The following is a 25108-nucleotide window of genomic DNA, read 5'->3' as shown; positions in this document are numbered from 1 at the left end:
TAAGATGAGCAATAACTTTATTGCAGGATGATACAAAAGTCCAGGTAAAGGTATCCAGAACACAAGGTGAGAGTCGGGGTCAAAAAACAGTGCTACGGTCAAACTCACTGATTAGACGGGAATCACACAAGGAATCAGGCTGGAAAGAAACCTCAAGGGAAGGTGGGTTTATATATACAAAGGGAGGGGAGACAATGAGACACAGGTGCAGCACATTAGGGTGGGGACAGTTAATCACACATGGAAGGAAGGCAGACGAAGACCTGAGACGAGACACAAGATGAGTAACTGAAACAAAACAGGAAGTGGTAACAGACAAGGAAACTGAACACATCACTCAACTCGGGGTAGGCACTAGATAGGCTAGTCTCATTTTTATTCATTTATTTTTTTTATTCAAGCTTCATATATCTATTCAGATTATTGGGTTAGTTATGAGGATATTTCACAGCAAATGCGTAAAAAATATGTGAAGTAAAAAGCAAAGAGAAATTCATATGAAATAAGCAACTTCCTTAATTACTAAAGGATTCAACGTGATTAGAAAAGAGGCTAAAAGCAAAATTCCTTCATGACAAAATATTCTGTATCCACAAATATGAAATTGTTAAAAAAACAAAGTTTCAGTTTTTGGTATTTTGAGGGTGGAAAAGACAGAAAAAGAAAGAGGGGATTCCATTCCACGCTATGTTGCTTGAACCTTTTTGCTGATTTATATTTTAATAAAGACACTTTGAGTAGAGAATCTTAAAGATTATTTTCCCCTCTTCCCCCTCCTGCTGCCAGGTAAGGTTCATCCACACTGCCTACACCAGCCTCCTGGGTCGGCGTGGCTCTGGTTCTGAACTGTGCCGGGTGTTTGGACCCTGATACTTAGTTTTAATATGAAACTCCATATTTGTGAGGAAGCTTTTTTTAAAGCTTGACGTCTTCAGGAGGAACCAATGGGCTTGGAGCTGAGAGCCACAGACAGGAAGTCTGAAAAGACTGACACGCTGTTGGTTTTGCTCTTTTCATGTTGAGAGTAATAAAATGTTTCCAATGTAATCTAATAATTCCAGCCGGATTGTTTAAAGGGAACATCAGTATAAAAGTGTAAAATCCTGGACTGAGCTGACATGATCCTTGGAGGTCCTACTCTGCTCCCTGAGCTCCTTCCTCTTCAGTCGGCCCACCTTAAACTGCACAAACACCCAGGTTATAATAATCCAGCTCAATGTCCTCCTGCCTGCCCGGCTTCTGCCCCCTGCTGGCCTGGAGAGACATGACAGAGACATGAGAGTTACTCTTCTTCAGTAAACACAGACTGAGTGCTTCATCTCAGTCCTCTGAACAACAGACACGTGTCAGTACCTTATAGTAGAAATAAAGGGCAGCGTTCACCAACACCAACAGCAGCAGCAGAGTCAGCGGCCGGACGACCAATATGATGAGAAGACCTGTTGGATCTGATCAAACACATGGACAGTCATCACATCACACACCATCATGAGTCCATCAGCTCCCATTAAACACAAACTGTAGAGACCTGAAATCTCCAAAACCACTTCAACATGGAGCTGTGGGATTCTGTCCGTCAGTAATCTCTATCAACAGATATCTGAACGCAGAGTCTGGAGGCAGGGGACCAGGTTTTGGTATCGGCACAGTTCTGGTTTCTGTTTAGAGTGCGACCAATCAGGTTTGAGCGGGCATTGGTTTCATGACGGTAAACGGTCCTTACGGAGAGCAAAAGAGGAATGCAGTGGCCCAAATGAACTCTGGGTATCAGCTATCGTCTGACGGTGGTTTACTTTTTATAAATGTATCTGCATTCAAATCGGCGTCAGACAGCGAATGGGTTCTGAGATTGTTCTGACAGAGACTCTTAAACTTCACTTCTTCCCCTTCATATTTACATTAAAGTTGGCTCTTGATCACTTCATTGTGTTTGTTAATATAGTTGTTGTCCTACTGGTCCATCGGTTTCCTGCCTGTCTGATCTGAAGCGGGATCTCTCCTCTGGTGATCCTCCTGAAGCTTCTTTTCTGTGGATTTCATGATCCTGTCCTGAGTGCTGTGTTTTGGGGTTTTGATTCTGAGGGTTTGGTTTTGTATCTGCATGTTAGTCCCGTCATCTGTTCTGTGTTTATTCATTTATCAGTTTGGTATCTGCTATTTAGTCTGTGTTTTGGTTCCATGTCTTAGTTCCCAGTCTGGTGTTAATGTCTTAGTATTTACTCCTGGTCCGTGTACTTCCGTGTTTGTTATTTTGATCTGTTCAGTATCCGTCTTAGAGTTGTTGCGTTTTGGGTTTGGTTCTATCTGTTGTCCAGTATCTCTTATATAGTTAGTCTGTGTACTTCTGTGTTTTACCCATGTCTGCTATGAGTTCTGTTTTGTCCCATCCTCAGTCTGTTTAGTTTTGTTGTGATCTGTCTGCTTGTGTCTGTTACCCCAGTAATAATGCATGTCAGTCTCTGTTTTCCCCTGCTCTCTCCCTGCCTGCCTGTGTCTCGTTAGTCTCATGTCTGTCACCTGTGTTGCTCCCGGCCTGCTCGTCCCTGTGTATATATACCTGGTGTTTCTGTTTAGTGTTTGTCCAGTCATTGTGGTGTGTTGTCCTGTTTTTGTCCTGCCTTGCTTGTCGCGCTCGTCTTGTCAACCTGTTTCTTTGGATTTAGGATTTTCTTTTTGGATAACCTTATTTTTTGTACTCTGTTTATCAGCCACTCCGCCTGTAAGTGTGCTTGCCTTATGTTAAATAAACCTTTTTGTACCGTACCAACTCTGCTCAGTGTCCTGCGTTTGGGTCCATCAACCTGCCTCACCACACAAACTGTGACAGTGGAGTTTGTTTTGTTCCTGTCCCGCCACACCTCTACACGATGCCTCAGGTCCTCGGACGCAACAACACTAGAAACCATCAGGACAAAGTGCCGGACCTGGGGTGACGGGGTCTTTGCAGTTGCTGCGCCCTCCCTCAGAAACACCACATGCTTGGAAACTATCAGCTGATTGTTGACAATCAGTTCGGACTGATCATCTTTTCCAAAGCTGCATGGAAACAGTGTGACGTTTCAGCTGCTCTGCTTCAGCTTACCTGAGACAGTGAGAGACAGCCGACGGCTCTCAGAGGAGAAGTCATGAGAAAAAACATGGACGTGATAAACACAGCTGTAGCTTCCTTGGTGGGCGGGCTCTGCGGCAAGAAACAGGAAGTGGGCAGAGTGATTGACAGCTGGCTGGGTGTAGTTGGTTGATATGATGGAGGAGGTGAAGGCGAGCTGGAAGGAGCCTCCTGGGTACTGTGGCTGGATGGAGCAGCTGATGTTTAAGGTGGAGCCCCTGGACACCTGAAAGCCCTGCTGCTGGGCCTCGGAGACCCCGTCCACGGAGGAGGACGCAGAGATGTTGGGCTGAAGCAGCAGGTCTGTAAACACACAGATGATGAAAGGTCACATCAACAAAATGGCCCCTGAAGAAGGAAGTGATGTCACAGGTCTGACACGGGTAACAAACATGGAGCAGAGCGATGACAGACTGTAAAAGGAGGGACTGGATCCACCTGGTGGGACGTCCCCAAACACAGAGACAGACAGACAGGTTCCTCCAGGTGTGTCCTGTCAGGTGAAGCTTCCAGAAACAAGCCCACCTCTCTACACTTTAGGACGTCACTGTCCTGGAGAACTTTACAGTTCAGTCCAATGGAAACCACTGAGACACTGAGACAGAGGAGAGGACACACTGGAGACATTACTGTCATACATGATGTCATAGATGATGTCACTGATGGGCTTACCTGAGCAGGTGAGATCCAGGATGGTGGAAGAGTAATCTGATGTTACACACTCCCTCAGAGCAGATCCAGACTGAACACAGTCAGACCTGATCCACCACACTGGTCTGTCTGAGGACTCCTCTCTCCGTCCTACAGAAACAGCAGAGCCACAGTCCAGATCTCTACAGACAACATCTGCTGCCTTCAGGGTCCAGAGAAAGGAACTCACTTTTCTACAATCTCCCTGATGTTTCAGCTCCAGTGTCCCTGCACAGCGACTGGCTCCTCCCACCAACCTGACATCATCAGGCTCTGAACAGAAACCAGAGAGTCATCAGTAAAACAAGTTTCATCAGAACAGAAATGAACCAAATCAAAGCTGCAGCTCCTCTTCTACCTGAGCAGGTGAGTCCAACAGCTTTTCCAGGTGAGCAGGTGTTTCTAGCTGAGCCTGAGCTTCTACAGTCCAGGAGAGCAGACTCATGGCCTCCACACTGGAACTCTTTGGTCCACATCGGAGCCTCCACTTCTCCATAGAGCGCCCCCTGGAGGACTGAAGGAGCCCCACAGCCGAGCTCCCTACAGACCACCTCTGCATCCTGCTGGTCAAAGTCAGCTTCACACACTGAGGACCACCTCTGGTTAGACTGGTTAGACTTCACCTCCAGTCTGCCTGAGCACAGACTAGTCCCGTCCAGCAGCCTGACAGAGTCTGGAGAGATAATAGAAGATGAAATAGAGATAAAGACAGCAGACACAAAAGAAAAACATGTCATGAAACAACAATTCAGTGATTCAAGGTGGACTCAGCACAACTCCAACATCAGTTCATCATTAACAACAGAACACATCTTTCTACCAGCACAGACTGCAGCAAGTTCACCAGCACATTTCCATTTAATACTCTGTCACATGGGCTGTGCGATATGATGATTAACATCATCTGATGATAGAAAAACATTTATTGTTTACAATTATGTTCTATCATTTAGAATCAGCATATACAAAGGGAGTCAGCGGGGTCCGTGTTTCATCCCATCATTCAATTATTCCATTTAATCTGGCAAACCAATAACGAAAAAACGAATAAACATTTAATTTTTCTGTTTTTCTGTATGAACCAAATAGGAAACTTGACATTTGTTTCCTTACTTTCCGCTCAAAACGGAAAATATAATAAACAAGGAAACCAAAATAAATCTAGAACTGCAAGCAGTTGTAAGCTCCCGGCGCCAGCCTCTCCCCTTGTCCCGCGGAGGCCGCGCAAGTCGACCCGTGCGCCCCGCCCTGGTTCGGGGGGCCCGTGGGGAATAAACGACAATGTATGTCTATGGGAGTGTTATTTCATATACGCTTAGTAGCTCCACCTAGAGGCCAACTGCCACCAAATTTCACACAGCCCGTCGGGAGGGCGTGGTGTGTAGATTGGCCATTGCAAACCTAAGATATGACATGACATCCAGTTTTTTGAGTTTGGGCAAAAATTAAATTAAAAAAAAATTTATAATTAGTTTATAATTAGGACGTTTTTTGGCGGAACTTAATTCCCTCTACAAGCCTTTATTGGCTCGGTCCAGAGATGGTCCGTGCCAATCGGCCATTCCAAACCCAAGATATTACGTCACTTTGTGTTTTTAGCGTTTTTCGCAAATATTTGTTAGCTTATAAATGCAGCATTTTTCTTTGGATCAGAATTACCTCTACAAACTTTCATCAGCTGGATATAAGGTTTTTGATAAAAGCCTTCGTGAGCTCCAAGCCCAAACGCAAAAGAATTTGTTATAGCGCCCCCTAGAGGTGGAAGTGTGCAAATTTTTGCGCCTGCGGTCGCTGCGGTGACCTGAACCTACCCTATGAGTTTTGCATCTGTAGCACTTACCGTCTAGGCTGTAGTATCAGTTTTCTTCATGGAAGAATAATAAACTGGTTCCCAGCCCACTCTTACCCCTAATAATAGGTCGAATTTACATTTTCTTTATTTTTCTGTATTTGTTTTCCCATTTCCCACAGTGCCGTAAATTCTGTTTTGCGCATGCGCAGTGGATCTCTCTCTCTCTCTCTCTCTCTCTCGTCGGGCCTAACGTGGGGGTAGCATCAGAGCTCCATTGATGATGGCTTTTTTTTTATCCCCACGCACTTCCATCCGGTTCAACATACTCAGAGTTGATTGAACTAATTCTCAGCTGCTGTTCTGGAACCGAAAACCCGAACTTTCTCAGGTTTAGTCAACTCAGAGCTCAGGGATAAGCTCAGTGTCTGTTAAGCCTGCTTCCTGAAACAGGGCCCTGACTTCAGATGTTTGGACCCCACTGTAACTTAGGTGTAGGTGAATCTTATCATACAAATCAAGGATTATTCCGATTTTATAATGTCGTTCTTATATTTTAGGGTGCCGAAATCTGAACCCCATACCCTACAATGCAGAATACATGGGGCACAAGCTGCATGTAGATCAGAATGAAAAGCTTGTTATGTTTGGAGTGACCCAAGTAATGGCTAACGATGGTTTTAGCAAGAAGGTTGTCAGTCACTCCTTCCAATAAAGAACAACATATTCATTTATGAGGAAGTGTACAGGTAAAATAACCGTTATTGGTAGTGTGAATGTCAAAATTTCATTGGTCAAGATACTGTGCCCAAATTGCTCGGTGGTTGTGTGGTAGCTTGCCGCTGTAACTCCAAATTCTGCGAGCAGTCAGATTCTGTGTCAAAACCCAAACCACAATCTTTTCTTAAACCATTTCCTCTTTGGCTTGGAGGGACCAGTTTGCGTCCCTGGTTTGCTTCCATTGTCGTGGCGTCCCACTCTCACTAACAACTACATTCTTTAACCGGCTTATGCGCACACACACATGTACACACACACACACACACACCCACCCACACAGACACACACACCCACCCACACAGACACACACAGTGTCAGACACAGACACAAACAAACTTAGGTTGTCCCTGGTAGAATTATTCCTGATGCTTTTCTTTCAGTTACTTATTTAAATTAATTATTATTCCAGCTCTCGTGGCTGTGCTGTGTTGCTTATTTAGTGTGTGTGACTGTTTCTTGTTTTCATTTTTCTCTTAGTTGTCTTACTATGTCAGCTGTTTATTGCTGCTGTTCGGCTGGTTGTCTTTTACTATTATTATTATTTTTTATTGTTTGTTTTTGTTTGTTGGTGTTGTTTTTCTCCTCCCCAAGCCCCCCTCTCTGTTCTATTGCAGGTTTCGTTGCTTTCTGCAATTGGTGTTTCCCACAGCTTTTCCCTGTTGTCCCCACCTTCCATCCCCCTTCTCTTGCAGGTGTTGTCCTTTCTCTGTGCTGTCTGTTTGTGCCCCCCCATCCCCGTGTCTGCCCCCCTGTCCGGCCCGGTGACAAATCAGTACATAATTAAATAAATAATAAAACAGACAAAGGAGTATTTTAATACTCTCTTTTTAAAGTAAAATCTGTCTGGCACAATATGGTGTCCAGGTCATTATACTCTACACCAGGCTGCTGGGCAGGACAGGTTTTAAAAAAACAAAACAAAAAGCTGTGTAGTGTGAACAGCACGGCTGTGTTGTCTGCACGAGGCTTCACTAACTGTGATCCTTGATCACTGATGCTGCCTCATAACACAAAAGACACAGATCTTGCCTACGGGTTTTTCTCCTTGAAGCACAAACATGTATTCACTTTCCCACCATTCATGAAATTGCCTTCCTTCTGCATAAATTTTTCTCATCTTGGACATTTAGGGATTGTTTGTAAACATTTCTCATCTCCACTTGTCGGAAAACTTCTGTAGTGGGTGTGGAAACATCGCAATCTAGTGGCGGGATGCCGTCTTGGATCACAAAATCGACATGCATTGTGGGAGATGTAGTTTATGACTTTTATTTTAGGACAATTATGAATTTTTAAAGCTTTCGCGGGCCACATAAAATGACGTGGCGGGCCACAATCGGCCACAGGCCACAAAAGCTGGCAGAACACAGATACAATACTCAAAGGCAGCCTTACCTTCAGACTCCTTCTACAAGGGTGAAATAAATGTTTTGTTAAAAATGAATCCAAGTTTCTTGCAATTGTATTTCTAATGAGGGCAGGGAGACTTACACTATCCTTAAAAACCTGCACAGAACCATGTGATCGAGAGAATGTGGTAAGAGGTGAATGCCCAAGTCAACTACACTTTAAAGGCAGCTTTGATAGAGCTGGTGGACCAAGAGGAACTGGACATGGAGGACAACACATCAAAGTATTGTGTGTCAAACCTGGCATGCCAGATGGCTAGGATTGGCATCACAAAATTCACAGAGGCATGGAATGCACACAGGATCCCAGATTAATTTCATTACTATCATGACTTATTAATTAAGCAGTTTAAATCTTTTTTGCTGTTCTATTAAAGATTTAAATATGTATTGGATTAATTAATTTGAATTAAACTACAAATTTAGTACTGACTAAAACTGCAGTATATGGGCAGAACATGTAAAACATGTTATGTCTTGCAGGAAAGGGAATACCCTAAAGAAGGGTGTCATGCAAAACTTCGAGGACCTTCTGCCTATTGGTTCTGTTGCAGCTGACCTGTATCAGCAGGAAGTGGGATCAGTGTTGAAAAGGGAATCCATTTTTGGATGTGATCCTTTCCCCTCTGGAGAGGCCCAACAATGGACTGAAACTGAGTTTGGTTCTCACTTCGACATGATATCACCATACGAAAATGTGGTTCACCATAACTACGGCCCTTTTAAAGATGCAATTAGGTCTCTTATTGATTTCACCTGAAGGTGTGTGTAACCTGTTACACAGTGACCTGCAATGGTCAATAAAGAAGCAGTATACTTCCAAAAATAACATTTATTACAAAGGAAACTGTAAAAGTGGTTTCAGTCCATAACAAGCTAAATTGCACTAACAATGCAGTAACTGTGATTGTTTGCAATGAATACACAGCACGTACAATCTTTGTTTCTTTGTTAATCTTCGTTTTAAATGTAAATGTCATGTAAAGAAGTTGAGCTTTTGTCTAAAAATCAAGCTCAGATGTACAGTAAAGAACATAACATCAGTTAATCTGTTTTAACTACTTCCTTTATAAACTGTTCTTTTAAGAGGTCAGTGGCCGTTAGGAACAACTGCTTCATTCCCAAATCTGGTAAAATTGACCATGTTTCGTTATCACATCTGCATGTTATATAAATCCTGTTTGATGTTTTATAACAATGACCTCTTCTACACTCAAACTGTCTTCAGCCCTTCGACTTAAATGTAGGATCAGAAAAAAAATTATTCAAGATGTATTCAAATTGTGTATACTGTATGAACAAATGATTAAACATCTTTCTGAATATTTTACTCTGTAAAAGTGCCAACCTACGGTACATTCTCTAAGCTGTTGTAAATTTATATTTCTGTAGGGTAAATAGTCTTTTTTTGTGACCAAATATGTTACTGAGTCAACAGTAAAACACATTTTTCAAAAGCAACGTGTTACAAGCAACATAATATACATAACCCCCCCAAAAATTTATTAAATAAATAATTATAAAAATAATTATAAAAATTAAAAAAATAAAACCGAATAAACAAAAATGTATTAAAAATTAAACAAGGCAATGCTAAAATACACAAATAAATAAAGATAATAATAAATAATATAAATTATTAAAAAAAGTAATATTACTAATTCAAGTTAGTGATGGCCATACAAAAATATGCATATCACATCGTGCCTAAACATACACACGCACATTATATAGATATAAAAACCTACAGACACACACAGATCTGAATCACATGCCAATACACCCACATATGTAAACCCATGTCACCCTACGCTCCCCAGGACCCCATGGGCTGGTAACTGTAACCCCAGTCTGTCTTTTACTGTCTCTGCTGCTAGAAGCCACATATCCACATTTATCTGTCTAGCTCCATTGATGCGGGCTGTTGAAGGTCGGATGCCACTGCTTAATGGTCAGAGTGTGTGGAGGCTTCCAGCGCACAGCCACCATTTTTTTTTGCAGCTATAAGTACAGCGAGGACTATCCTTTTCTGATGTTTAGAAACCTGGGGGTAAACAGTCTTATAATTAAATTATAATGATTAAATTCTAGGGCTGGGCACGTTAATGCATTAATTAATTAACGCCAACAATTATTTTATCACGTTAACGCAGCTTTTATTATTATTATTGTGAAAGTCTGTTTCTCACTGGCCCTGAATACACATCCAGTCAAACCATGGATCACGGGGGGGGGGGGGGTCGATCAGCCTGCAAATCACCCAACTGAACTAGCAGATAAGGGAGGCTTCGGCAGACTACGCTGTCATGAAATGTCCTAATGTCACCATCTGGCCAAAAGAATGATTTACCAGTGTGCTTTATACTGTGAGAATCTTTCTTCTCCGTACACATTCCAGTGTGTATAAAATGTAACATGCAATGTCACGCTGGAGACATTACTGTCATACATGATGTCATAGAAGATGTCATTGATAGGCTTACCTGAGCAGGTGAGATCCAGGATGAAGGCAGAGGAAGTTGATGTTACACACTCCCTCAGAGCAGATCCAGACTGAACACAGTCAGACCTGATCCACCACACAGGTCTGACTGAGGACTCCTCTCTCTGTCCTACAGAAACAGCAGACCCACAGCCCAGATCTCTACAGACACCAGCTGCTTCCTTCAGGGTCCAGTCAGAGTATCTCACTGGTCTCCAGTCTCCCTGATGTTTCAGCTCCAGTGTTCCTGCACAGCGACTGGCTCCTCCCACCAACCTGAAATGATCAGGCTCTGAACAGAAACCAGAGAGTCATCAGTAAAACAATAAATTGAGTTTCATCAGAAGAGAAGTGAACCAAATCAAAGCTGCAGCTCCTCTTCTACCTGAGCAGGTGAGTCCAACAGCTTTTCCAGGTGAGCAGGTGTTTCTAGCTGAGCCTGAGCTTCTACAGTCCAGGAGAGCAGACTCATGGCCTCCACACTGGAACTCTTTGGTCCACATCGGAGCCTCCACTTCTCCATAGAGCGCCCCCTGGAGGACTGAAGGAGCCCCACAGCCAAGCTCCCTACAGACCACCTCTGCATCCTGCTGGTCAAAGTCAGCTTCACACACTGAGGACCACCTCTGGTTAGACTTCACCTCCAGTCTGCCTGAGCACAGACTAGTCCCGTCCAGCAGCCTGACAGAGTCTGGAGAGATAATAGAAGATGAAATAGAGATAAAGACAGCAGACATGAAATAACAATTCAGTGATTCAAGGTGGACTAAGCACAACTCCAACATCAGTTCATCATTAACAACAGAACACATCTTTCTACCAGCACAGACTGCAGCAAGTTCACCAGCACATTTCCATTTAATACTCTGTCACATGGGCTGTGCGATATGATGATTAACATCATCTGATGATAGAAAAACATCTCTGGTTTAAAATGATGTTCTATCATTTCATCAGAATCAGAAATACTTTATTGATCCCCGAGGGGAAATTCTTCAGTCCCAGTTCCTCACATTGGACATCAAAGTATAAAGGAAGAGAAATAATAAGAGAAAGTTGGTCAATAGCAGATAAAGGAATAAACAATTTAAAATAAATATTAGAATATAAATCAGAGTGTGGAAAATGTAAAGTGTTTCAGGCTGTATGAGAGAAGTTTACTGATAAATAATAATAACAATAATTAATACAGATAGTGTTGAATGTATTAAAATCCTTAACCTTGGACAGAGAGTAGAGAATACTGCACATCAGTTTCTGAAATATTTCACTACAAGCTCTGTTACTGACTAACAGAGCGTGGGACTCTCTGAGGGAGGAGTCAAAGAGTTTGAAGGACTTCCTGTGGCGCTCTGTGGTGCACGTTGAGTCTTGCACTGAAAGTGCTCCTGTGTTTGACTATCACTACAGGTGCTGGTCATATAATTAGAATATCATCAAAAAGTTGATTTCAGTAATTCCATTCAAAAAGTGAAACTTGGATATCATTCATTCCACACAGACTGATTTATTTCAAATGTTTATTTAATTTAATTGTGATGATTAAAACTAACAACTAATGAAAATCCCAAAGTCAGTATCTCCGAAAATTAGAATATTACTTCAGACCAATACAAAAAAAGGATTTTTAGAAATTTTGGCCAACTGAAAAGTATGAACATGAAAAGTATGAGCATGTACAGAACTCAATACTTAGTTGGGGCTCCTTTTGCCTGAATTACTGCAGCAATGTGGCGTGGCATGGAGTCCATCAGTCTGTGGCACTGCTCAGGTGTTATGGGAGCCCAGGTTGCTCTGATAGTGGCCTTCAGCTCTTCTGCATTGTTGGATCTGGCGTATCGCATCTTCCTCTTCACAATAGCCCATAGATTTTCTATAGGGTTAAGGTCAGGCCAGTTTGCTGGCCAATTAAGAACAGGGATACCATGGTCCTTAAACCAGGTCCTGGTAGCTTTGGCACTGTGTGCAGGTGCCAAGTCCTGTTGGAAAATTAAATCTGCATCTCCATAAAGTTGGTCAGCAGCAGGAAGCATGAAGTGCTCTAAAACTTCCTGGTAGACGGCTGCGTTGACCTTGGACCTCAGAAAACACAGTGGACCAACACCAGCAGATGACATGGCACCCAAACCATCACTGACTGTGGAAACTTTACACTGGACTTCAAGCAACGTGGATTCTGTGCCTCTCCTCTCTTCCTCCAGACTCTGGGACCTTGATTTCCAAAGGAAATGCAAAATTTACTTTCATCAGAGAACATAACTTTGGACCACTCAGCAGCAGTCCAGTCCTTTTTGTCTTTAGCCCAGGCGAGACGCTTCTGACGCTGTGTCTTGTGTAATGCGACAGCTGAAACCCATGTCTTGCATACGTCGTGGTGGTTCTTGAAGCTCTGATTCCAGCTGCAGTCCACTCTTTGTGAATCTCATTTTTGAATGGGGTTTGTTTCACAATCCTCTCCATGGAGCGGTTATCCCTATTGCTGGTACACTTTTTTCTACCACATCTTTGCCTTCCCTTCGCCTCTCTATTAATGTGCTTGGACACAGAGCTCTGTGAACAGCCAGCCTCTTTAGCGATGACCTTTTGTGTCTTGCCCTCCTTGTGCAAGGTGTCAATGGTCGTCTTTTGGACAGCTGTCAAGTCAGCGGTCTTCCCCATGATTGTGTAGAACTAGACTGAGAGACCATTTAAAGGCCTTTGCAGGTGTTTTGAGTTAATTAGCTGATTAGAGTGTGGCACCAGGTGTCTTCAATATTGAACCTTTTCACAATATTCAAATTTTCTGAGATACTGATTTTGGGGTTTTCATTAGTTGTCAGTTATAATCATCAAAATTAAAAGGAATGAACACTTGAAATATATCAGTCTGTGTGGAATGAATGTAAACATTATACAAGTTTCACTTTTTGAATGGAATTATTGAAATAAATCAACTTTTTGATGATATTCTAATTATATGACCAGCACCTGTATGCCTGCTGAGGTATTTGATCGATCTTTGCTGTACACATAATGCCCCGGTTGTTTGTCATGTCCAGCACAATCTTTTCAATTTGCTCTCAAAGAAAACATCTTATCTGTTGAAGCATATTCCTCAGCTTCTTTACATTTGTGCTCTTCTTCTCATAAATCCTTTTCTGCAGATTCCTCCTGGTCTCTCTCCTCCTCAACAAGGTTTCAAATTATATCTAGAGCCTCTGACACAGTATAGTATGGTAGAGCATGATAGGGAGGCCTCTTTATCATGTTGTCTCGGACTGAAAAGCTTCAAAAGCTCAGATTTATCAACTTTTGTTTTGTTGTTGTGAAAGGCATATCAAAGGAGTGGTAGGAGTACGTGTACAGAGACGTACTTACACTGAAGAAACACTTTTGTTTTTGTCCCCATTCATTGTGAGCTGAACTCAAAGATATAATACTTTCTCTATGTACACAAAAGGCCTATTTCTCTCAAATGTTGTTCACAAATATGTCAACATTCTGTGTTAGGGAGCACTTCTCCTTTGCAGAGATAATACATCCACCTCACAGGTGTGGCATATCAAGATGCTGATCAGACAGCATGGGTATTGCACAGGTGTGCCAGGCTGGCCACAATAAAAGGCTACTCCAAAATGTGCAGTTCCATCACAGCACACAGGTGTGTGTGTGTGTGTGTGTGTGTGTGTGTGTGTGGGGTGGGGGGGGGATTAATTGACTTTTTGCAATTAATTTATTGTTTATTTAGGGTGTAGTGTTGAAGCATCCATGTTATTTTGGTTTAATTTCATGAAAGAAAACCATATTTTTCATACAAAAGAATTTGAAAACGGGTCAAATTTGACAACACAAAGGTTTTAAAAATGTATTAAATACAGGAGACTTCCCTGTTGAAATAAAGGTTAAATTAAACAAAGACATTACTGTCATCGAGGATGTCACTGATGGGCTTACCTAAACAGGTGAGATCCAGGATGGAGGAAGAGGAATAGGAACGTGATGTTACACACTCCCTCATAGCCGATCCAGACTGAACACAGTCAGACCTGATCCACCACGCAGGTCTGAATGAGGACTCCTTTCTCTCTTCTACAGAAACAGCAGAGCCACAGTCCAGATCTCTACAGGCAACAGCTGCTGTCTTCAGGGTCCAGACAGGGTATCTCCCTGGTCTCCAGTCTCCCTGATGTTTCAGCTCCAGTGTTCCTGCACAGCGACTGGCTCCTCCCACCAACCTGACAGGCTCTGAACAGAAACCAGAGAGTCATCAGTAAAACAATAAAGTGAGTTTCATCAGAAGAGAAATGAACCAAATCAAAGCTGCAGCTCCTCTTCTACCTGAGCAGGTGAGTCCAACAGCTTTTCCAGGTGAGCAGGTGTTTCTAGCTGAGCCTGAGCTTCTACAGTCCAGGAGAGCAGACTCATGGCCTCCACACTGGAACTCTTTGGTCCACATCGGAGCCTCCACTTCTCCATAGAGCGCCCCCTGGAGGACTGAAGGAGCCCCACAGCCGAGCTCCCTACAGACCACCTCTGCATCCTGCTGGTCAAAGTCAGCTTCACACACTGAGGACCACCTCTGGTTAGACTGGTTAGACTGGTTAGACTGGTTAGACTGGTTAGACTTCACCTCCAGTCTGCCTGAGCACAGACTAGTCCCGTCCAGCAGCCTGACAGAGTCTGGAGAGATAATAGAAGATGAAATAGAAATAAAGACAGCAGACACAAAAGAAAAACATGTCATGAAACAACAATTCAGTGATTCAAGGTGGACTAAGCACAACTCCAACATCAGTTCATCATTAACAACAGAACACATCTTTCTACCAGCACAGACGGCACCAAGTTCTCCAGCACATTTCCATTTAATACTCTGTCACATGGGGCTGTGCGATATGATGATTAACATCATCTGATGATAGAAAAACATCTCTGGTTTAAAATGATGTTCTATCATTTCATCAGAATCAGAAATACTTTATTGATCCCCGAGGGGAAATTGTTCAGTCCCAGTTCCTCACATTGCACATCAAAGTATAAAGGAAGAGAAATAATAAGAGAAAGTTGGTCAATAGCAGATAAAGGAATAAACAATTTAAAATAAATATTAGAATATAAATCAGAGTGTGGAAAATGTAAAGTGTTTCAGGCTGTATGAGAGAAGTTTACTGATAAATAATAATAAATAACAATAATTAATACAGATAGTGTTGAATGTATTAAAATCCTTAACCTTGGACAGAGAGTAGAGAATACTGCACATCAGTTTCTGAAATATTTCACTACAAGCTCTGTTACTGACTAACAGAGCGTGGGACTCTCTGAGGGAGGAGTCAAAGAGTTTGAAGGACTTCCTGTGGCGCTCTGTGGTGCACGTTGAGTCTTGCACTGAAAGTGCTCCTGTGTTTGACCATCACTACATGAGGTGGCTGGAGACATTGTCCAGTATAACATGTAGCTTGGACAGCATCCTCCTCTCTGACACCACCGACAGAGTCCAGCTCCACCAGTCCACTTCATTTCCTTGTGTCGCAAATTCCAAACTTTATGGTCATACTTTAACGAGGGGACGACGCTTTGCGTTCTAGCACACGTGCCAGATGCAGGAAAGACATTGAAATTGATAATGAGAGAGATGTTTCCTCAGAGCTGGGTAACAATGAACAGGAGGACTCAGACCATGCGAGCAGAAACCAGGAGCTCATACTGTTCTAGAAGCTCAGTCTGATACTATTTATCTCCTGAAGGGACTGAACCCGGGAATGAGCTGGCTGACACGCTGCTGTGATGCTAACTGTCCTTCAGACGATGTGACGTTGCTGAATGTTGTTGAATGACAATAAAGATTAATTCCTTTTTTGTGCTGCCTTGACAAGTGTCTATTCTTCTCAGTCTCAGCAATAAACCATAAACCACATACCAAAGTGTTCCCTAACAGTTCAGCTCTATAAGAACAGATTCTTAGCATGATAGCGCACTACCACAACAATAAATATGTCATCATATAACTTATAACATCTGACTGCAAACATTCCAATGTCAATGCTGTAGATCCTGTTAGTGTGGATCAGTGAGTCGATGCCTTGCTCATTTCTGGCATACAGCTTGATGCCATCCATGTAGAGGAGGTGACTGATGGTTGTTCCACTTTGGACCCGGTATCCGTAGCCAGTCTTTGTGATGATCTGGCTGAGGGGGGTTCAGGCCTTTGCAGAACAGCAACGGGGATAGTGCATCGCCTTGGTATATGCCGCACTTGATGATGACTTGTGCAATTAGTGTTGAGTTGGCTTCCTGACTTGTTTTCCACAGCCCCATTGAGTTCTTTATACAAGAGTAACAGTTAAAAAAAACACACTTAAAGTATTAAAAACAACACGACACATACGGAGCTACTGGATCAGCGTCCTGCTCGTGCCAGCGCCAGAAGTCAGTCAAAACAGTCAAATTTCCTACTATTTCAAATTAATCTGTAAACTGTACGCTGGAAACAAACAAACAACAACATAATGCACACATTTAAATAATTATATGAGGCCGATTGTAGAAGAAGAGCATTTAGTCGCTATAATAAAAGTTAAAAGTGAATTTGGCATAATAATGTTTTAGATTTAGTTCCGCTACTGGAAATACTGCTCTTCCCGTCTGCTCTCCACCTGGACCCCCTCCCAGCTAAACTATTCCCGGATTCTGTTCTGGACCTGCTCAGATCAGACTCTTTCACTCTGGACTCTCAGCTACGGTTCCCCTGCTCTGTACAGCAGCCACCAACTTGGTTCGGCACGGATCTATTTTGGCTATCTATAATGGCTCTCTTCAATGTGAGATCACTTTCAAGTGAGACTTTTATCTTAAATGATTTTATCTTGTCTGCAAATCTAGATTTTATGTTTTTAACTGAATCCTGGTTGCAAATGAATGACTATAGCCAGCTAGCTGAACTGTGTCCGCCTCAATATGATTGTTTTAGTCAACCGAGGGTCAGTGGTCGTGGTGGTGGGCTAGTGAGCGTGTATAGGAAAAATTTAAAATGTCATCAAGTACGCTGTGATGAATTTAACTCCTTCGTCTGTTACTCATGCTGCCTCACCAAGCTCCGTGTGTTGTCGCATCTTTAATGAACAAAGTGTTTCAAAGTTTTGCGCATTCTTTCAGAGCCAAAGCCAACACCTGCCTGATTTCAACACCAACAATCTGGTCGATCACTTCAATCATATCTGCTTGTCGTCACTAAATATTACTGCTCCTCTAAAGGTTAGGCCTACGTCTAAAGCTAGTAAGCAACCCTGGATAAATGACAGCATTTGCAGCCTCAAAAGGGAATGCAGGTAAGCAGAGCGTAGATGGAAAAAATCCAGTCTCCAAGTCCATTACCTCAGTCTGAAGGATTTATTAATTAACTACAATAACATGGTTAAGGATGCGAGAACACACTATTTTTCTGAACTCATTACTACACATAAACACAATCCCAGGTTTCTGTTTAAGACTGTGGATCAGCTGGTAAACCCAACCCCTCCTTGTGTCTCAGCTGGAAGTAATGATGACTGTGAATTGTTTTTATCTTATTTTACCAATAAGGTGGTGTCAATCAGAGCCAGAGTCGGCTTGCGTGAACCCACTTTTAAAGAAACCTGGTTTAGATCCCTCCCTCCCACATAATTTTAGACCAATTTCAAAACTGCCTGTTATTGCAAAGATTCTAGAAAGAATTGTGTCCAAACAGCTGCTCACTCTACTGGAAAACAACAAAATATTTGAAAAGTTTCAGTCTGGTTTTAGGAAGTACCACAGCACTGAGACTGCCCTGCTTAAAGTCACCAATGACCTTTTAATGTCTGCTGATGAAGGCATGTGCTCAGTCCTTGTACTCCTGGACCTTAGCGCTGCTTTTGACACCATTGATCACAACATCATGTTAGACAGACTGAGGCACTAGGTGGGGATCTCTGGTACTGCCCTAGAATGGTTTTCATCCTACCTGTCAAATAGGAAGTTTTGCGTGTCTGTAAACAACTATGTCTCTTCATTCTGTCCAGTTAAATATGGTGTGCCTCAGGGGTCGGTCTTAGGACCCATTTTGTTTTCCTTGTATCTGCTTCCCCTTGGACATATTATCCATAAACATGGCATTTCTTTTCATATTTATGCTGATGACACACAAATATACTTGCCCGTCAGATCCACAGACCCTGGAATGCTGAGTTCACTTAACAACTGCCTTTGTGAAGTTAAAAAAAGGATGTCAAATAATTTCCTCCAGCTGAACTCAGACAAAACAAAAAACCTGGTCATCGGGTCCCAGCAGATGGCAAAACAATAACTGCAACCTGCTGGTTCCCTAGTAAATAATAATAATAATAATAATCTTTATTTGTAGAGCACTTTTCAAAAACAAGTTACAAAGTGCTTTAACAAGTGTAAAGACAATAATACAAAAACAATACAAGATAAAAGCATGAAAACATTTAAAAGACTAAAATACACGTTTAAGATTAATATAAAATTAGTAAAATACAATAAAATAAAAGAGATAAAATAAAGTTAAAATCACATTAAGCCTGTGGCAAAGAACCTAGTTGTCTGGTTTCATAGTAATTTAAATTTCGAGCAGCACACCACAAAGCTTGTTCAATCATGTTTTTATCAACTTAGAAATATAGCAAAAATTCGATCTATGTTAACTTTTAAGGACACCGAGACCATTTTACACGCCTTCATCTCATCACGCCTGGATTATTGCAACAGCCTTTTCACCTGTTTAACCCAAAAATCTATTGATCGACTCCAGACTGTCCAGAACTCAGCTGCCAGGCTTTTAACCAGAACAAAGAAATATGACCACATTACTCCTATTTTAGCTTCATTACACTGGCTCCCAGTATGTTTTAGAATTGACTTTAAAATTCTATTGATCACTTTTAAAGCTCTTCATGGCCTCTCGCCTTGTTATATTTCTGACCTTTTAGTCCCATACGCACCAGCACGTACCTTGAGATCCTCGGGCAGAGGTCTGTTGTCTGTTCCAGAGTCTCGACTGAAAACTAAAGGGGACAGAGCGTTTGCTGTCAGGGCCCCAAGGCTCTGGAACAGCCTGCCCGAGGAAATCAGGTCGGCTGAGTCAGTGAACTCTTTTAAGTCCCTTCTTAAAACATACTTTTATAGGAGGGCCTTTCCCGATCTTATTTTACTTTATTTTATCCCTTTTATTTTATTCTATTTTACTAATTTTATATTTATCTGTATTTTAGTCTTTTCAATGTTTTCTTGCTTTTATCTTGTATTGTTTTTGTATTATTGTCTTTACACTTGTTAAAGCACTTTGTAACTTGTTTTTGAAAAGTGCTCTATAAATAATAATAATTATTTTCTGTTAATTACTATCAAACCATCAAAGCTCAAAAAATGACATTCAGGCCAGCGCTAATATATATCTATCTATCTATCTCTTGGTGTATTCAGCAGCTGATTTACTGAGGCAGCAACCCATCAGACTCCGTCATGGCTGCCAGAGACAGTCTGCTGCTATTCTAGCTGGTGTCTGTATGTCAACCTGGGTACATTACTGTCATAGATGATGTCTGAAGGGCTTACCTGAGCAGGTGAGATCCAGGATGGAGGGAGAGGAAGATGATGTTACACACTCCCTCAGAGCAGATCCAGACTGAACACAGTCAGACCCGATCTCCCACACAGGTCTGTCTGAGGACTCCTTTCTCTCTCTTACAGAAACAGCAGAGCCACAGCCCAGATCTCTACAGACAACAGCTGCCGCCTTCAGGGTCCAGTCAGAGTATCTCACTGGTCTCCAGTCTCCCTGTTTCACCTCCAGTGTTCCTGCACAGCGACTGGCTCCTCCCACCAACCTGACATCATCAGCCTCTGAACAGAAACAAGAGAGTCATCAGTAAAGAAGTGAATTCAAGTGACTAAACTAAAACTTTACTGCTGATTCTGCTTCTGTGATTCTTTCTCTTTTCTTTCTGTCTTTACCTGTTGAGGTGTGTTGTCCTTCAGCCTGGAGTCCTGTGATTGGACAGAAAAAACACTCAGGTTGTTTTGTAAAGAACTTTCCATCAGCTCAGAAACATCTCAGTGAACTCCCTCTGGAGTCATTTTACCAGTTTTCTGTAGGCGAGATGAACATGTGAATACACAGAGCAGCAGCCAGCAGACTGGTTCAAATACAGTAGAGTTAAAGGAAAAGCTCAGCATTCAGTGAAGTATGTTCGCTCTGCTTCACTTCATCAGGATGGAAATCAGTATGTGGATTCATGCAATGAGCGCTGCACAAACAAGTCAACAACTACAGCTGCTCGAATCTGCAGCTACGAGACCAAAATGCTGCTTTTTGCTCACAAATGAAGAAAAGTTTCTCCTTCTCTGATTTTTTACTCCACATATCTTTGTGAAATGTAGAGCAAAAGTGATTTGTGCACCAGGAGTGGTCACTGTAATATAATAATGCAATAATAATAATTTCATCAGGTTTAGCTTTAGATATTATGTTTTGGGTCCAGAATAATGGCCCTCATTTGGTTGACAATCAATAAAATTAATCAGATAGATCGATCGATCAGCCATTCCAAAACTAAGATACAACATCACTTCCTGTTTTTAGTGTTTTTAGCAAACATTTGTTAGCTTACTACATTTTGTTGTCCATCAAAATTTCCTCTACAAACTCTTCGTCCAGAGATGGTCCATGCCAAGTTTGTTGCCAATGGAATTGCAGCTTCGTAGGAGTTAATTAAAATATTTTTATTTATTTCATTTTGCAAAAAAGATCACTACCTGCAGGAACACCTGCAGGAAGTGATAGGAGGAGAGAGGAGAGGGACGAGAAAGCACAAGACTACCGGAAAGGGAAGAAGTTGTGTTAGTAACATGCAATAATGGGATGAGGTTGCATACAGAGGGAGAGAAAGTAGAGGAGAGAGGAGCTCAGTGCATCATGGGAAATCCCCCGGCAGTCTAGGCCTATAGCAGCATAACTAAGGGATGGTTCAGGACTCACCTGAGCCAGCCCTAACTATAAGCTTTATCAAAGAGGAAAGTCTTAAGCCTACTCTTAAATGTGGAGATGGTGTCTGCCTCCTGAACACAAACTGGAACCTGGTTCCACAGGAGAGGAGCTTGATAGCTGAACGCTCTGGCTCCTAGTCTACTTTTGGAGACTCTAGGAACCACAAGTAACCCTGCATTCTGGGAGCGCAGTGCTCTGGTGGGGTAGTAAGGTACTATGAGCTCTTTAAGATAAGATGGTGCCTGACCATTAAGAGCTTTGTAGGTAAGAAGAATGATTTTAAATTCTATTCTGGATTTTACTGGAAGCCAATGCAAAGAAGCTAAGACAGGAGAAATATGATCTCTTTTCCTGGTTCCTGTCAGAACACGTGCTGCAGCATTCTGAAGAGTCTTAACGGACTTTTTTGAGCAACCTGATAATAAGGAATTGCAGTAATCCAGCCTAGAAGTAAAAAATGCATGGACTAGTTTTTCTGCATCATTTTTAGACAGGATGTTCCTGATTTTCGCAATATTACGTAGGTGAAAAAAGGCGATCATTGAAATTTGCTTAATGTGAGACTTAAACGACATGTCCTGATCAAAGATAACTCCAAGATTCCTCACAGTGGTGCTGGAGGCCAGGGCGATGCCATCAAGGGAAACTATATCTTTAGATAATGCGTCACGGAGGTGCTTAGGCCCCAGAGCAATAACTTCAGTTTTATCTGAGTTTAACATGAGAAAATTACAGGTCATCCAGGTTTTAACATCCTGAAGGCACATTTGAAGTTTAGCTAACTGATTAGTTTCATCTGGCTTGATCGATAGATATAACTGAGTATCATCTGCATAACAATGAAAGTTTATGGAGTGTTTCCTGATAATATTGCCTAAGGGAAGCATATATAAAGTGAAGAGGATTGGTCCGAGGACAGATCCTTGTGGAACTCCATGACTAACTTTGGCGTGCATGGAGGACTCATCGTTAACATGTACAAACAGAAATCGATCTGATAAATAGGACTTAAACGAGCTTAGAGCGGTTCCTTTAATCCTTTAATGCCAATGAAATGTTCCAGTCTCTGCAATAGGATCTGATGGTCAATGGTATCAAATGCAGCACTAAGATCTAATAAAACCAGTACAGAGACAAGTCCTTTGTCTGATGCAATAAGGAGGTCGTTAGTAATTTTCACCAGTGCTGTCTCTGTGCTATGATGAGCTCTAAATCCTGACTGAAAATCCTCAAATAAACTATTGCTCTGTAGAAAGTCACACAGCTGTTTAGCAACTGCTTTCTCCAGAACCTTAGAGAGAAATGGAAGGTTAGATATAGGTCTATAGTTGGCTAAAACATCCGGATCAAGTTTGGGCTTTTTCAGGAGAGGTTTAATTACAGCTACTTTAAAGTACTGTGGTACATAGCCTGTTAATAAAGATAGATTGATCGTATCTAGTATAGAAGTGCTGACTAAGGGTTAAACATCTTTAAGCAGCCTAGTTGGGATGGGGTCTAAGAGGCAGGTTGATGGTTTAGATGAAGAAATTATTTAAGTTAGTTGGTAAAGATTGAGGGAAGCAAAACAGTCTAAACATATATCTGGTTCTACAGCTGTTTCTAAGGTTCCTGAGTTTAGAGATAAGTTGGTGCCAGTTGAGGGCAGGTCTTGGTGAATTTTGTCTCTAATAGCTAGAATTTTATCATTAAAGAAGCTCATGAAATCGTAACTACTGAGAGCTATGGGAATACTTGGCTCAATAGAGCTGTGACTCTCTGTCAGCCTGGCTACAGTGCTGAAAAGAAACCTGGGGTTGTTCCTATTTTCCTCTATTAATGTCATTATCAACGTCCACATGAATATTAAAATCCCCTACAATAATAACTTTGTCCGTTTTAAGGACTGAAGTGGACAAAAACTCTGCAAATTCAGATAAGAATTCAGAATTCAGACCAGGTGCTCGGTACACTATAAACTACACTATAAATAATTGGTTGCAGTGATTTCCAACTTGGGTGCGAAAGACTAAGAACAAGACTTTCAAATGAGTTATAGTTTGGTTTAGGTTTAGAGCTGATTAGTAGGCTAGAGTCGAAGATAGCTGCAACTCCACCTCCTCGGCCTGTGCCTCGAGGAATGTGAGTATTAATATGACTGGGAGGGGTGGATTCAGGTTTTTATGCACAGCTCCTCTTCTGTTTACCTTTTTAAATAATTTCGATGGTCGGGGGGCAGACACCGTCACTATAGGATTTTCACTAAGTAACTCCTGAAATGGAGGAGCAGAGAAGTGTGTTAGACTGCGACTCTGAGGAGTAACTGAACATCTGACACACCGAGCAGGAGAAAGTAGGAGAGAGAGAGGGAGAAGGAGAAGCCATCGCTAGCTGCTAAGCTAAAGTCGCTAACGGCGAAGCTAAAGTACTGTAGCGTCAGCTACTAAAACTTTTGAAAACAACTATGAGATTAAACAGCAGTCACTAAAGGATGGAAAGAACTGTGAGTACTTAGGCAAAATTACTTTAAGAATAAGTGTTTAGCGGACAGTTTGCTTGTTTTGTTTTTTTTAAACAAAACATTAAATATATTAACACAACTCTGACTTACTTCCAATTTATTTTAATTCCCTCACACTCACGGAATTATTTAATACTCGTTTAACAATCGTTTAATTCTTTTGGTGTTATTGGAATACATGACACTATAAAATCAATAAAAATCTTTATACTATACTGCGGCATTGGGCTGCAGGCATAATTAAAATAAATGCTATCTAAATACCTTTACTCATTGTTTCACAAGCAAGATGCCAAATGAGTAAAGATAATAATTACTGATGGTCTCATGGCCTTAGTTTCACATTTGAGGGAGGGCTGTCTGTATCAATATCTATCAGCATACAACAAACTCATAGAATGGATAGTTATCAGATGAAGAACCCACCATCAAAACTATGAAGTTACTGTTCAAAGAAAGACACTTTATTCATGGAGTGGTCAATTTTGAGACTTTCGTCTATTTTGCTTCCATGTCTTCTTTTACTCTAATGGAAATAAAACTTGAAGAATACACCTTTAGATGGTGTTGGTTTTAAGCCTGCTACTCTCCATCTGTTTGCATTTATAGATTTCTTTTAAATTAACCAAAAGAAGCTAATCTACATAATTAAACAGAACATTTCAGGGGAAAATACTCTGTGGTGTGACATGCTTTACTTATTTGTTTATCCCATTCACCTGCAGTGAAGTGTCAAATGTGTGCAAATTAGCGCATTTTAATTAGTTAATGCCTAATTTGCATATCAATGTGGATATTATGATGAAGATATTAGACACAAATATTACTGTATTCACCTGTAGTGTGTCCATTAATGACAGTACATTAGCCTGTAAGGCCATGAAATATTGCCTTAGCTAAACTTCAGCTAACTTATCACATTAGCTCAGCTCATGAGTCATGCGTTAGCAAGTATAAGTCTATATTTGCCTTTTGTCTTTAGTTTAATTAGCGGTAAACTCGAGGCACTGGTAGTTTAGTCTTTTGTTCATCACCACTCACGTCCACACAAGCCAAGAAAAACACTGCTGCATGTCTGTGTTGTGCTGCTGCGGGGAGATGCGGAGCTTTAGCTTTTTAAAAACCACTTTAATAAAACGCCACTGATTCACAGACATAAAAACATTCAATAAGTCAGAGAATCAAATGGTTGACAAAGAAAAAGAAACAATTCCACCCAAATAAAAAATAAAATTTTCTAAAAACATGACAAACTTCTTCTTCTTTCTTCATCCACCACAGAACAGATGACATCATCATAACACCACTGACGTACAAACACATCCAAGCTGTTCATCAGCTGAT

The 25108-nt window shown here is 41.6% G+C and overlaps 1 protein-coding gene across 1 annotated transcript in view; it reads right to left on the bottom strand.

Annotated features, from left to right (window-relative positions):
- LOC119892346 (scavenger receptor cysteine-rich type 1 protein M130-like) overlaps positions 1–25108 on the bottom strand; it is an 87191-nt gene continuing 62083 nt past the window's right edge. The window contains exons 8-16 of the mRNA XM_038704541.1: positions 19833–20120; positions 14577–14918; positions 14474–14483; positions 10261–10535; positions 4158–4472; positions 3782–4072; positions 3083–3412; positions 1354–1448; positions 1–1254 (exon numbers count right to left, since the gene is read on the bottom strand). Coding sequence (XP_038560469.1) covers positions 1177–1254; positions 1354–1448; positions 3083–3412; positions 3782–4072; positions 4158–4472; positions 10261–10535; positions 14474–14483; positions 14577–14918; positions 19833–20120 — 2024 coding nt within the window. The 3' untranslated portion in view covers positions 1–1176. The remainder of the gene's footprint in view (positions 1255–1353; positions 1449–3082; positions 3413–3781; positions 4073–4157; positions 4473–10260; positions 10536–14473; positions 14484–14576; positions 14919–19832; positions 20121–25108) is intronic.

The sequence above is a fragment of the Micropterus salmoides genome, unplaced genomic scaffold (genome assembly GCF_014851395.1).
Source record: "Micropterus salmoides isolate LMB-PRFRI ecotype aquatic unplaced genomic scaffold, ASM1485139v1 Ms_hic_scaffold_7, whole genome shotgun sequence".
In the NCBI taxonomy this organism is placed as follows: Eukaryota; Metazoa; Chordata; class Actinopteri; order Centrarchiformes; family Centrarchidae; genus Micropterus; species Micropterus salmoides.
This window is presented reverse-complemented; position numbering and strand designations above follow the sequence as displayed.